This window comes from Antechinus flavipes, chromosome 3 (genome assembly GCF_016432865.1).
Source record: "Antechinus flavipes isolate AdamAnt ecotype Samford, QLD, Australia chromosome 3, AdamAnt_v2, whole genome shotgun sequence".
NCBI lineage: Eukaryota > Metazoa > Chordata > Mammalia > Dasyuromorphia > Dasyuridae > Antechinus > Antechinus flavipes.
In genome coordinates this window covers 453,242,590-453,257,475 of record NC_067400.1, presented here as the reverse complement: position 1 = coordinate 453,257,475, position 14,886 = coordinate 453,242,590, and the positions used below count along the sequence as shown (strand labels likewise).

Below are 14,886 nucleotides of genomic sequence, written 5' to 3'. Positions count from 1 at the left end.
CCAACTTTTCAGCATTTCTCACAATACATTTCAGATATGAGAACTATATATTGTTTTTCATCCTTCATTCTTGAAGAGAATCAATCACATCAGGACGGTGATATCTTGATTTACAAGTGAACTGGATTTAAGTGAAGCAGGATTGTACAAAGTCATCACCCTCACTCTTCCAGAGTCATCTGAGTCTAGTGAAAAGACATAGGTCGGGATGACTGGAGATGGCCCCTGATGCAGTAGAGAGACATTGGCCTTTTTAAGCTAAGGTGTTTTCTAAGTCTCAAATGGTCTAAGTCAATACATATTCAGTGAATGTGTTATTAAGGCTAGGTAAGAAATTAGGCAGAAGATGCCCTAGTTTGCCTGCCCAAAAAACAAAATCAATATAAGAAGGTAAGATCCCAGGGTTTCTGGCTAGAACAGAAACATTTGTTATTTACACTGATTCTGAGCCACTAAAACCCAAACAATGACCAAGTGAGGCTTGAACTGGGACCTATTTTTGGCCAATCAGTTATAGCCAAAGTGATTTGGTTTTAAGGCATGGTCAAATAGCTTTATTTGTATCCAAAGGCAGAAAGGTGAAGAATGAGGAAGAGCTAAAAAGTCAGTTTGACTGAAATAGTGTACATGTAGGAAAGTAAAATGATATTACCTCTATTGTCATACATTGCTGTCAGTACCATTAGACTCTGTATTTTTATTATTGTTTAGTCTCTTCAGTCATGAACTATTTGGGATTTTTTTTTTTTTTTTAGCAAAATCACTGGAGTGGTTTATTGTTTTCTCATTTTACAGATGAGGAAATTGAGGCAAATAGGGTTAAATGACTTTCCCAAGGTCACATAGATAACAAATGTCTGAGGCCAGATTTGAATTCAGGTCTTCCTGTAATGCCAGAGAAACTGAGGCAGGAGAGAGATTAGAGAGTTTTTAATATTTTATTAATGGGAGAGTAAAATTGACTGGACAGGACTCTTGTCTCAAATTATCCAGTCAGATAGAGATAAAGATATACTGGGACCAAGAAATCCATGTTGGTCCCAGGGCTGGAGGAGACTGTCATCCCAAAGAATCCAGTGTCCAGCATATGGCTGCCAGCCTCCAGCCTCCAGCAATGAATGGAGGGACCCCAACTTCTTAAATACCTTTTCTCTGAACAAAGGAAGGGGTGAGAAGTGTGGGAAAAACTTCTGTCAGGATGGGGGAGGCCATAAACCCCAAAAAACCCAGAGACAGGATGTCTGAATACACAGAGATAAAGATGTCAGTTGAGTTATCTTGGAATATTTTAGAGGGATATTGTAAATTCTTGAGGACAGAAAAGAGTCAGGAGGTCTACTCTCTTGTTTGTCTTGCTAACAATTTATAATCTTAGAGCAAATGGTCCTCAGTCACACCAGAGTGGGGGTGTGTGTGTGTTACAACTTAGGGAATTGACACAGAATAGTTAAAGAAACTGAGACAAGGTAAACTAGTGCAGGGAAACTGAGTCAAGACAGTTAAAGAGAACTATGGCATAACATTCCACACTCTCTCTCCTAAATATTCAAACCTTTGAATCTTAGCACCTTCCTCTAGGTACCCAGGAGGTCTTTGACCCACCCTATATAAAGCAAATGAGCAAAAATAAAACTAGAAAAATGTAAGGACTCATATGGCAAGAGCAAGTCTCTCCCTGATAACCCCAGAGTTAACAGCTGTACAAAGACTCCCTTGTTGCAAGCATGTCAGGTCCTCTACAGTTCTGGAGCACCATCTCAGCCAGAGAATCCAGTTTGAGATGGACAGTTAGATCTGTAGTCATTTATGCACTTAACTAACAGCAGGGCTCAAGGGCTCATTCAAAGGGCAACCCACTCCAGGGGAGAAGGGTAAGGCTTGGAGTAGCTTCACCTGTCTCCACCCAGAGCTGCTGCTACTAGAATACAGATTTCTGAGCAGATTATGCAGAGTTAGACCATCAAGGCAGGCAAACCCCAAACTTTTAGATGCCTGATATCAAACAAGGTTCTTTGAAATGCTGAGGTACTAATTAATGAACTGGGGTTACATGAATGGAAAAACAGATCAGAGAGACTGCCAGTCCAGGACAGGTGTCTGATTTCTAAAACTTTTCTAAAAAAAAATAATCCCCAAAACTGAGTCTGCCAGGGCAATTCCAACAAATAAGGGATTCTAAAGCTAAAACATTCAAATTCAATCTAAACTAGTGAGATGCGGGGGGTGGGGCAGAAATGCCTAAGGCAAGTGAATAGGAGCTAGGGATTCCCATTCTTTCAGGTATTTTGAAAAAAGTATACCAGTTTCCCCAATGTTCTACCTCTTCCTCCCCTTTTTTTTCCTCCCTGAAAGGAATTATCAAATGACCATTCCCCATATAAATCCCAAGAGTGAATCAAAATCCCTATACATAACAGACTAGTACAGAAGCATTTCCTAAAAATCTCTCAAACATAACAGCAATAATTACACAGTTTTAACAGATCCATCCCAAATCTTAAACACACAGTAATAGATGATCCAGGCAAGGTTTAACAGTCAGTCATCAACCATTCCCAAAGTCCCTTATATCAGTCCAAAGTACACTCGATCAAGGTCCAATCCATGGTCTCATTTAAAAAACTGCTGCTCCAGGCTGTGAAGTGATAGGAGGCTCTCATTCCATGCAGGGGATGGATATGCCATGCTGAGAATCAAAGCTGATCAAAGCTGATCCAGGTCCCAAAAGCAAGCCAATATCTGTAATTTGACCAAAATCTACAACAAAAACACAAATCTAACAAATAAAGATTAGATCAGTCTCAGATAGAAAGACTCAGTTCACCAGACTGCTGCAAAATATGAGGAGGCCAAAATAAATTGGCCAGCAGTTTCCTATGTGAAGAGATGAGTTTGTTTTACAAGCCAAGCAAACTGGTGTAGTCCCAAGTTGCAACATCAGTGAGGTCTCACAGACACCTGTTAATTGTTCTCTTATCATGTAGAAACCTTAAAGAAATAAAACACAAATATCCAATAACAGACAGATGACCAGGGGAAATTATCAGTTGCCCAAGCATTCAGGATACAATAATGACATATAACCAGACTGAAAATAGCAAGGCATGACATAATTGAATTGCATTAACAGTTTCTATTGACCATTGCTCTGATCACAGAGATCAGTTACAGAAGAAAAAATGCAAGAACATAACAATAACATAACATAAACAATTAAAACTCAACCTTCAGCACTACAGAATAAAATAGCCTTCACCCAATTTTATTCTAATCAATCCTCCCAGTAACTGTCAGAGGGTGGAGCTTTAAAACTCCCAAATAGCATTAACTAATTAACCATAAGCCTAAGAACTTTTACCTCCAATAACGGATGCCATTAATCAAATTTCTGATAACTCTTAAACAAAGATTTATCATAACTTTACAGTAATAACAGAAAAATTTTGCCTCAGTAAGTTCACAACTTAGAACAATTATCATATCTAGGTAGATGTTACATAAGTGAACATTATACATACAAATCATTTTGCTTTTAAAATACCCAATACATAGAAAAACATCCCAAATTACATATTGTCGATAACAGAAACATTTTCAAAAGGACAAAGAAAAAAACTATTATTTTCAGAGGCTCTTTAAATAACTTCAGGATGACCCAATATAATCAATTTAAACTTATACAAAAGACCCAATTCCACATAAAAGAATTCAAGAAGATTTTTTTAAAAATAGCAATTAAACTTTTAGAAATATTCCTACCAAAGTATGGATCACATTTATGACCATATTCCTTAATCAAGAAAACTTTTATGTATCAAGAAACAAATATTCAATCAATTAACCTAAAAGTAAGTATATTCCTTTAAGATCACAGTTTGAAGCACTGGCCGTAATCAGATAAGAAAAAAACGTCAGGAACATACTTAGAGGAGAGGGGGAGGAGAGGATTCCATGTGGCCACCCTTCCCCCACTCCTGCTCCCTAAAAAAACTTCCCTCAGGTTCCCCACTCAATTTCCTACATGGGGATTCTTTTCAAGATTTAGCCCATCAGTTTCCCAACATCAGGTTTCTTCCCAAATTCACCCATTTCCAACTTTCTCTTTCTCCCTGGCTACATACTTGAACAATCTCCTTAAAGAACTTTCCTACCAGATTCCTTTGGAAAAGTAGCAGAAGACAGTGGGGGTGGGTGGCTCCCTCCCCCACCTCTTCACCTACTCCCAAAAGTCTTTCTTTCACCTTCCTAAAACCATGCAAACCTCTAATTGCCCTGCAAACCTCTAATTGCCCTGCAAATCAGTCCTTTCTAAATCACCTGCATTTCTCTTTCCTTTTTCCTTCAAAAATCTGTAAGATTCATACTATAGTGAATAGCCCAAACCTCCATAAAACCCCCACATGTCCAGCAAAGCTGAATTTAAAGTATAACTTATATTAACAAATAACTCAATATATTTAGAAGGTAACAAACTGAATCAAACTAAATACAGCTGTTTTTAAAAGTTTTTTTTTTTTCTTTTCTCTTCCACCACATTTCTTCTAACAGCTATTAACATCTTATCTCCAGAGCTTTTTATTGCCCAGGCCAGACTAAGCTTGAATTTTATTGCTCTTTACTCTAGTAGGCTGTTCCTTAAAAAAGTTTAACATCACAAACAAATTTTCCTTAATCATTGTTCTTAAAAGTTAACAAAGCTCTTAAATAAGCAAACAGACTAGGGGCTGTTTCCAGGATCTCCACCCCCAGTGAGAAGTTTGTTTCACCTTGAATTCCTTTTCCCATTCCAGAATCCAAAGGGGCCTCTGTGAACTTCCAAGCCCATGTAGTGCTTTTCTCTGCCTTTACAGAGAATGCCTAGATATTCCATTCAAACTTCTTTCCTTTAAATGTTAGCACACTGCTCTTCTATATATACATATTTAACTTTCCCAAACTTTCAAATCCCTTTCAATCTATTTTTTAAAAATTTATTTCTTCTCTCTCTTTTCTCCCTTTTTCTCCCAGGCTGCTGCAGTCAGCCAGAGACAGAGAGAGAGAAAGATTTTTCAAACTTCTTGATATTTTCTAAGCCTGCAATACAGAGGCTGAATTCTTATCTCTTATAAGCTTGCTAACTTTTGCCACAGACACACACAGACACACATGGAGCTCCATTTTACTAAGCACAGTTGCAACGTTGTTCTAAAAAATTTTCAACCAACAACATAATAGACAAATCACACAGAACATAGAACACACATCACACAGACTACACAGTTCCAACATTAAACAAACATATAACACATACCCAGAGGATATTTTCCAGCGTCCCAGAAAATACCCATCTCAGAACTTTTAAACCCGTCGGTATTTATTCTGAGACTACAGGTTGCTAGCAACAGATCAGACCAGAACCAGAATAACCAGAACCAGAACCAGAACCAGATGGTACCCTAAAAGGTACCCAGATAGACTTACTCTCCCAAATGCCGAATCGATTTTGTTGTCCACTGTAGGCCAGACTGAGGCTGAAAAACTGCTTCCTTTTCCCCGGAGGCTCTGGGGGTAACCAGAGTGCTGATCTTTTCCTAAGGAATAGACCCAAAATCCTGAGCCTCCTCCGGCCTAGGTGGAGACTGAGAGGTCTCTATCTCTAATCCAATTCTCAGTTTCTATTATCTCAGTGGGACCTCCAAAATGTAATGCCGGAGAAACTGAGGCAGGAGAGAGATTAGAGAGTTTTTAAATATTTTACTAATGGGAGAGTAAAATTGACTGGACAGGACTCTCATCTCAAATTATCCAGTCAGAGAGAGATAGAGATATACTGGGACCAAGGAATCCATGTTGGTCCCAGGGCTGGAGGAGACTCATCCCAAAGAATCCAGCGTCCAGCATACAGCCGCCAGCCTCCAGCCTCCAGCCTCCAGCAATGAATGGAGGAACCCCAATTTCTTAAATACCTTTTCTCTGAACAAAGGAAGGGGTGAGAAGCGCGGGAAAACTTCTGTCAGGATGGGGGAGGCCATAAACCCAAAAAAACCCAGAGACAGGATGTTTGAATACACAGAGATAAAGATGTCAGTGAGGTATCTTGGAATATTTTAGAGGGATATTGTAAATTTTTGAGGACATAAAAGAGTCAGGAGGTCTCCTCTCTTGTTTGTCTTGCTAACAATTTATAACCTTAGAGCAAATGGTCCTCAATCAGACCAGAGAGAGGGTTTTACAACTTAGGGGATTGACACAGAACAGTTAAAGAAACTGAGACAAGGGAACCTAGTGCAGTGAAACTGAGTCAAGACAATTAAAGAGAACTGTGGCAAAACATTCCTAGCTCCAGATCTAGAATTGTATCTGACTTCAAATGCCAAGAAGATTACTGATTATTTTGATGGATCATCTAAACTGATGAGGTTGCCAAGGTACCACCATATCAGAAAAGTCATTCATCTAATATCTAGAATGAATTAACACACAAAAAATAGCAGTATCATATGCTTGTGGACACATAATAGTCAGGTAAGATAGGGCAGCCTTCTACCTAGTAGCTCATAGCATTTCTTACTTTCTTTGTTGCCAGGAAGGAAAGAAACTGAGATACCATTGGATTGTCCTTTTTGTATTTGAACTCAATTTCAGTTCCACATTTTCTGGGTCGTTGGTTCTTCAGGCTTTGTAACCAATTAGATGATTTTCATCATCATAAAATACTAATTCTTAGTTGTGGCTGGAAACAAACTTTCAAATTTCTACATATTTAATTGAAATTAGAAAGGGAACATCTGTGTATGCTTTATAACCCACAAGAAAAGATGAATCTGAGCAACTCTGAAAGAGAAATTCTTAACCTGTGGTCTGCAAACTTTTTATGCTTAATATTTTATAACCATTTCAACATGATTGGTTTCCTTATAATCTTCTGTGTTTTATTTTATGCATTTAAAAACATTTTCAAGAATGGATCCATAGGTAGCATCAGACTGTCAAAAGGATCCATAAATAAAGAAAGTTAAGGACTCCTGCCCTATGGATGTTTCTCATTAGCCAACTACTATTCCCCCCCCCCCCCATATATATATATATATATTATATATATATATATATATATATATATATATATATATGTATGTATGTATGTCCCGTCCAGCAGGACCTCGTAATTCGTGGGGTGTCGAGGAAACGACTAAGACCTGCAAGAGAAACGGGCGAGAAGGAGGAGAGAGACTACATTGCAGTGGAAAAAAGTCTCATTTATTGAAAAAAGGAGCTTAGTTATATATGGTTTGACTGCCTGCGTTTTCTGGGTGGGGGGTTGCAATGTAAAGAGAAGAATGTCAGAACACAGGTGTGGCTGACATCCTGGGGCATACTCGTTATCTAGTTCCAGGGCGGATATGGCCGATTTCCTGGGACACACTCGTTATCTTGTCTCAGGAATTTAGGACATATTGTTTGTTCACAATGTTTTAGCTAGCCGTATCAAAGTTTACGCACAGGTCGTCATGTTCTTCTTGGCTCTTTGTTTCCTGTCTCCAACATATGTATATACATATGTATACATATGTATATATATAAAAAATATTAAAATTATGTTATTTTATTAAAAAAATATCAGGTACCCTAATCAGGTAAACACACACATATACATATACATATGTGTATGTATACACACACACACACATAACATGTTGTTTATTTTGGTTAGACTGTAATATTCTTGAAAGCAGAAGTTGTTTTCATTTATCTTTTTATCTCCAGTATCTGACACATAGTAGGCATTTACTAAATGCTTATTTGCTAACTTGATTACCTATCCTTTCACTGAACCCTTTAAAATCCATTGTCCTAAAATATATTTTGCATGTCAGATAATGTATAGCTTTCTTCTCTTTCTCCATAATGAAGTTTAAAATGGAATTATTTCTTACTGCCAGAATTTCAACCATATCTACTCTAGCAACAAATTCCCTCTTTTTGGTCAACTAGAGCCAGAATGGCTATTCTTATGGCTTTTCTTTATCTTTTGAAGAATGAAGTTATTATTAAGGCTAATCAGTACTCTGTCAGATATTCCACTGTTAGGGAGAGAGAAGTTTTGGAGGATATATAGATAATTGAAGTCTCCCATGACTCTTAGATCATGTCTCTCTGCTAAATTTGTGATGTGCTTTACAAACTTATCTGATTCTTTTTTCTGTCCAGCTGATAATACTATCACAATGTTGATACTGTTTCTACCTCCATTGATTCTTGCCCAAATTTCAGTGTTTCCTCCATCCTAGATTTCCTGAAATCAGTCTATCTTCTTAATAAAAAAAAGTGCCGTTCTACCTTACCTTTTAAATCTACTTTATTTCTTTTGAGTGAAGTAGTCCAGTTGTAAGTCACATCTTAATAATTTTCAATGGTCTATATGAGTTCATATTTATCACCTTGCATTGGGATCTCTAATTCACTGTATTTATGACTCATATTTTGTGAATTTATGGATCTGAGGTCATGAATTTTATTGTTCTTTCTCTTTTTTTGTATATTGTTTCTTGTAAATTAGTGGTTCTTTTTTCTGCTATTCTTCCTAGTTGTGACTATTGTTCTCTATAATATCTAGATCTGTTTGAACATTTTTCTTTTTCCTCCTCAACTTTCAATTTAAAGTCCTAAACAGATTTAGAAACATAATGGATAATGGCCAAGAAGAACCCAGTTTTAGGAACATGCACAGGTTCTTTGCTTGATGTGTATCTATGTGAAGAACTGGTGAGTCTGAATTTGTTGTGCATAATAGAAATGTTGTGCATAAAATCATGCAGAAGTCTAGTGAAGAAAAGTCTCTGAGCTGGAACTGAGTGTGTACACTAAAAGCACAAGTAGACCAATGATCTTTTTTCTCCTGGTAGCTTTTGAATAAGGAGGAAAAAAATCCTGTAACCTATGGATGGGGGAATCCTTCCTCCACCTAGTTGCCATGTAGTCCCAAACACTTGGACCTGTTGTTTCTTCTGTGTCTGCACTGTCTCTTCTTTCTTGGTCTTAGATATATGAGTGTCAGACTCAATGGATCAGGCCCTGACCTTCTGAACTTTGAAAAGTCAGAAAAACATATTAAATTTCCAATGGCTGAGGTGGGAGAGGAAAGTGTACTCCGGGTCTTAAAAGTTTTTGTACTTCAGGTCTTGCTTTATAACCTCTGTAAATATCCTTTTGTAAAAGCCAATTGATATTAATTGATTCATTGTTACCAAGGAAGATCATTGGGGATATCATGGTATTAATGATCAGTTAATTGTTACTGAAAAGATGTTAACTAGATGGAGGATCATGAACAATAATACATAGAAAGATACCCTAATCTCTCTGGTTATCTTTAGGATCCTAGAAAGAAATGTAGTCAGACATGCTTTGGGAACTCAACTTGATTTTTGAAGTATGAATTAAGAAAATGAGCCTAGAGTCCCTTAATCAAGTACATTCCATCTCTCAATACCTAAATTTAAAGTGAAATTCAAAAAATCCAAATTTCTTTCTCAAAAACTATCTTCTTAAATCTATTCACTACTGAAATCTACATTCATCTTCTGGACTCCCTACCTTCAAAAGGCAATGTTATTGAAAATATCACCTTGTTCCTAAGACCTTCGGTTTTTCTCCCCAGAACTTCATAATGTTTAGTCTTTGTTTATACATGCTTCCTGGTAGTATAATTTGTTCCAGCATAAATCATAAAAAAGATAATGCTCATCATATTTGACAACTTTTAAAAATCTCTATTATGAACCAAAAATATGCTTCAAGACAACTAATATTATTTATATCCTTAATAGTCCCTTATTGGGGAGTCATAAACGACCACTCTTCCTCCCTGTTGACATCTATGGTTTATATATTTTTTTTTCTTATAGGATAAGAAGGTGCTTCTTCTTGAAATGATCTGTGTCTCCTCTCCATGTGAAGTAACCCAATGCTATTATTAAACTCTAAATATTCAGTGGTCATTGTTATGCCACATTCTTCCATCATTTGATAGCCTGACATAATTTAGGATTACCCTTTGACCATTCAGGTTCATTATCTTCTTTATTTCCTCCAAGAAACTCTTCTTCCATTCTTCCAACACAGACTTCATTCTACTCAAAAACCTAAAGAGCAGAAATGTAATTTTTCATCTCCTGTAAAACAGAGACAGACTTGAATTTTATAAATACTAAGAATTATATCTATTATACATGAGTTATTTGTAGTCTGGGGATATAATGGGGGGTGTTTAGAATGATAGCCATTTCCCCTGGTGATTAATGTGTAGAAGTAGAGAGTGGAAATAATTCCATCTCAGACATGGAGAGTAACAATTAGCATAGCAGGACTAGCTCCTCAACCCTTCTATCAAATGACAGCAAGCAAGGAAAGCCACAACAAGGAAGCTATAGAGTTTAGTTCACCCAAGAAAGCGTAAAAAGGGGCTCTATGTCCAGAAAGTAAGATGAAATTTCAGCTCAACTGCGGAATGAATAACCTCTCCTAAAAAGCCTGTTCTTAGCAGTCCCAGAGGTTCAGGGACCAGCATTAGAGGAATAAAATGGAGTCCCACCTCTTCCCTAAATGCCCATGCCTGTGGGGGCCTTCCACTCTCCATTCAAAGTCTTCTTTTCTCTTTTGTTTTTCTTCTCTCAGCAGTTTCTCAGCCAGTCAGTAGTCACATCACATCCTAAATGAAGTAGTATGTAGTATCACAGCACTGTCTTTCATGAAACATCCTGGATATATATCTATAAATGTAAAGATGATCTAGTGCATGCTCAGATTATTTCAGATGGTATCTCAACATAGAAGCCACTAAGGAGAAAATGACAGCTTTTCACTTGGAGAATGCCAAGGCACTGCTTCAAGGATAATTTGAGAATTATCTTGAAAGATACACTGTGAAACATGTGTAGATATTATGTAACTGGTTTCAGTCAGCTAACCACATGATGAAGAAAAGGCACTTCCACTGACTACAGATTAATTTAAAAATGCCCTCTCATCTTCATCTTCTACTTCTTTACCTTTATTAACACTTTATTGGGAAAGAGTGGAGATGGAGGGACCTTTGAGTTAAGAAGAGTATAGTCTGTGATCTGTTGCACTCTGAAGTCATGGAGGAAACCTCAGAATCCTGTCATTCCAGTGTCAGTTTTTTAGTATCTGTGTCCTTAAGAACATGTAGTATTGGAGAGTGAGTTTCCATGACTTAACACAGTGTCAGATACTTAATAAATTCTAGTTGATTGGGCTGACTGTCTTTGAGGAACCTATTCCATAAGCAGCTAAGAGTCAGGCTCATCTAATACTCCTGTTTCAACTTGGCATGGGATCATGTAAGAATTAAGATCAACTTTTAGCCTAATATCTTGACCTCTTGCTATATATAGGGGAATAAAAGGGAGACTATGCCCCTACAGTATTTGTGAAAATGTTTGTACTTTGTTCTAGACATAATGCTTAAGTAAAGATTTCTTTGTCAAAGTTACCCAATGTCAAATAGTTAAAGGAAATTGGGGTCTTAATTAATGATCCCCTAAAATGTGGGAAACATAGCTAGTGGAGGCTTGAGCTGAAGGCAAAAAAAGAAATGTCCACAGCAGCATATCTGAGAACTGTGAAGGGGAGATATAACAGGTCTGTCCTAAGAATGCCAGAATCAAACACATTACAGAAAAAAATATTGAGGAGGCCTACAAACAGAGAAATGGAGGAGTCACTAAAAACTATAAGTATCATAAAAGGTATATATGTAGGCTTTTTCATCATTATCACTCCTCCCCCCCAAAAAAAACCCCACCTTTGTCCATCTTTTTCTCTCTGTCATAGTTTGGCACAGAATCTAGCACATATTATATACTCAGCAAATGTTTGTTGAGTAGAAAACATATGTATATTACCTACTTGTATGTTCATACATATCTGGAGGAAAGCAAGTACAAGAAAAGTGAGGAGAATAATTTTTTCTCTTTGAAATGACTACGAAATTCTTTTGGAATTCAGCATAATCAAAGATACAGTCTTTCTATCTCAAATATTTTTGCTAATTAAAATGACAACATCTTGGTACAGAGTGAGGGCGAAGGGTGGAAATGGAAATCAAATATAAGACAGAAACTATCTGGGTCAGCAAAGAAGAATTTCCTGAGAGAGGGTTCTGAACTTGCCCATTCCATTATCCAAAGGCAATCTCAATCAAAGGCAAGGCAACTGGTGTGCTGGAGGGCAGTATTTCACTTTTCTCAGGGACAAGACCAGCTTTAGTTGCCTCTAGTTTGATGACAACCAACTGAAAAATATTCAGAAGCTTATTATCAAGACTATAATTCATCTGGGCTCTTTTTCTTCATTTTCTCTTGTTCATATTATTGCTTGCTGTTCCCACTGTCAAAAGATGAGCCTAGAAAAGATCAAGAAAGTGAGCTCAAATGAATCTATTAGCCACTAGGTAGCAGCTGTGAGATAAAGATGCTCATTTTATTTCTTGTTTTAGTACTTTTTTGTAAGGACAGGGGGAGAGGTAGATCATGGATTTATAGCTAGAAGGGATCAAGAAGGCCATGGAGTACAACCCCTTCGTTTTTAAAATGGGTAATAATGTGGCCAGGGGGAGCCCAGGATTTAGGAGGAATCACTAAAAATTAGGAGAATTAGAAAACACATATATGTCAGTTTCTCCACCACTTCCATCAGTTAATAGCTTCGTTAATAACCAAGAACAAAACCTTGTCCATTTTTTTCTGTATGTGAGCCCCAGTGAGATTAAGTAGAGAAAAAGAGAGAGGTTAAAAATAATGACTAAAACAAATGGCTAACCTCTTGTGCTATGGCTTCATAACACAGTCAGATAGAAAAGAAAATTAATTCCAAATTTTAACTTAATTATTCATTTGAAAAAATGTTCCTTTATTTTAAGATATGAATACTTCATTTCTCTCTTCATGTAATATGTAAGGCAAACTAGTATTTGGGGAGAAACAAGTTTACATTTGTTCTCAGGTTTATTGGGGAAGCTGATTATCCAGTTTTTCCAAGTGTAAAACTAATATTTCAGTAATGTGTTTTTGGTTTTTATTTGAAGTAGCACAAAGTGCAATAAATAGGTATAGGCTATTTAAATGAAGACTGGGCAGTGACTGGCCCACTCTTTTATCAGCGTCCTAGCAAAAGCTATCACCAGAAATATGATTTACTGAAATACAATCACTTTATTGCTTTTGTGCTGCATTAATTCTCATTTGCATGGGTTCAAGGGGACTTTCCTTTGACATTTTGAGAATTTAAATCAATGGTGGGACCTAGAAAGCTAAATTTCTTTTTTTAAAAAATTTTAATAGCTTTTTTATTAACAAGTTATATTCATGGGTAATTTTACAGCATTGACAATTGCCAAACCTTTGTTCCAATTTTTCCCCTTCTTCCTCCCACCCCCTCCCCTAGATGGCAGGATGACCAGTACATATTAAATATATTAAAGTATAAATTAAATACAAAATAAGTATACACGTCCAAACCGTTATTTTGCTGTACAAAAAAGAATTGGACTCTGAAATATTGTATAATTAACCTGTGAAGGAAATCAAAAATGCAGGCAGGCAAAAATATAGGGATTGGGAATTTGATGTAATGATTTTTTAATCATCTCCCAGAGTTCTTTCGCTGGGTGTAGCTGGTTTAGTTCATTACTGCTCCATTAGAACTGATTTGGTTCATCTCATTGCTGAAGATGGTCAGGTCCATCAGAATTGATCCTCATATAGTATTGTTGAAGTATATAATGATCTTCTGCTCATTTCACTTAGCATCAGTTTGTGTAAGTCTCTCCAGGCCATTCTGAAATCATCCTGTTGGTCATTTCTTATCGAACAATAATATTCCATAATATTCATATACCACAATGTATTCAGCCATTCTCCAATTGATGGGTATCTACTCAGATTCCAGTTCAGGAAGCTAAATTTCAAAGAGTTAGGAGGTGGAGCAGATTCTTCTGTCTGTCTTGCAACTGTGTTGACTCTCATCATTCTAGTAATAGATCATTTATATCATTTGTTTTTGGTGCAGGATTCTCCTCATGACTTCCGTCACTTTTGGAAGCCTCAGCCACATTGGCCAGATGATCTGGTAAGTTATACTGTGTGTTCTTATTCACTCCCTAATAAGTAGGAATAAAAAGGAATGCTTCCTTTGTCTAAGAGAGTTTTAGAACTTCACCTGGGAAAGGAAAAAATGTCCAAGAAGCACTGATATGGTGGTGGTATGTAAGATTAATCTAGTTGGAATTTACATTCAACAGACAGTCTTAAAGAGGGTGAGTACAAATTTATTATTGCTCAGAATCTTGATTTTAAATAAGATATAAGAGAAGAGGAAGCTTATAGCACAAAAGTAATACACAATTAACACAATGGCCACTATAGCAAAAAAACAAACAACATACAACATCCATCATCACCATTTCGAGGAAGCACTAACATTTGAATTCCTTGGCTGGGAGGATAGTCACAGCTATCAGAGTCTTGGGTAAGAGGCATTTCCAGGCAAGTTTGTACCAGACTTCCTAGCCCAAATCTTCAAAGTCCTTTCCCACTAAGTAGTTTTTATAGCTGAGAACAAAAAGGGCACTACACTAAATAGACTCATTTGATACGTGATTCTTAAGACTTAGCAACCTTCCAGATACAGGATACATCACTGTAAGAAGCCCACCAAGGAGGATCTTTGTTCACTCCTTTAAGAGGACTGTGTTTGCTCAAGGAACTGGCCAGATTTCTGGGATAAACACAGTTCTGCAATAAAGGATATTCATTGATTAATGCACAATAAAGGATGGCCTACCTTTCTTTATGTTTTTCCTGAAATTCTATTAGATAACTACAAGCA

At 36.9% G+C, this 14,886-nt stretch overlaps 1 protein-coding gene across 1 annotated transcript in view; it reads left to right on the top strand.

Annotated features, from left to right (window-relative positions):
* The window catches only part of LOC127557314 (WD repeat-containing protein 49-like), a 71,815-nt gene that overhangs the window by 28,795 nt on the left and 28,134 nt on the right, over window positions 1-14,886 (top strand). Inside the window, exon 8 of the mRNA XM_051990678.1 lies at window positions 14,068-14,127. Coding sequence (XP_051846638.1) covers window positions 14,068-14,127 — 60 coding nt within the window. The remainder of the gene's footprint in view (window positions 1-14,067; window positions 14,128-14,886) is intronic.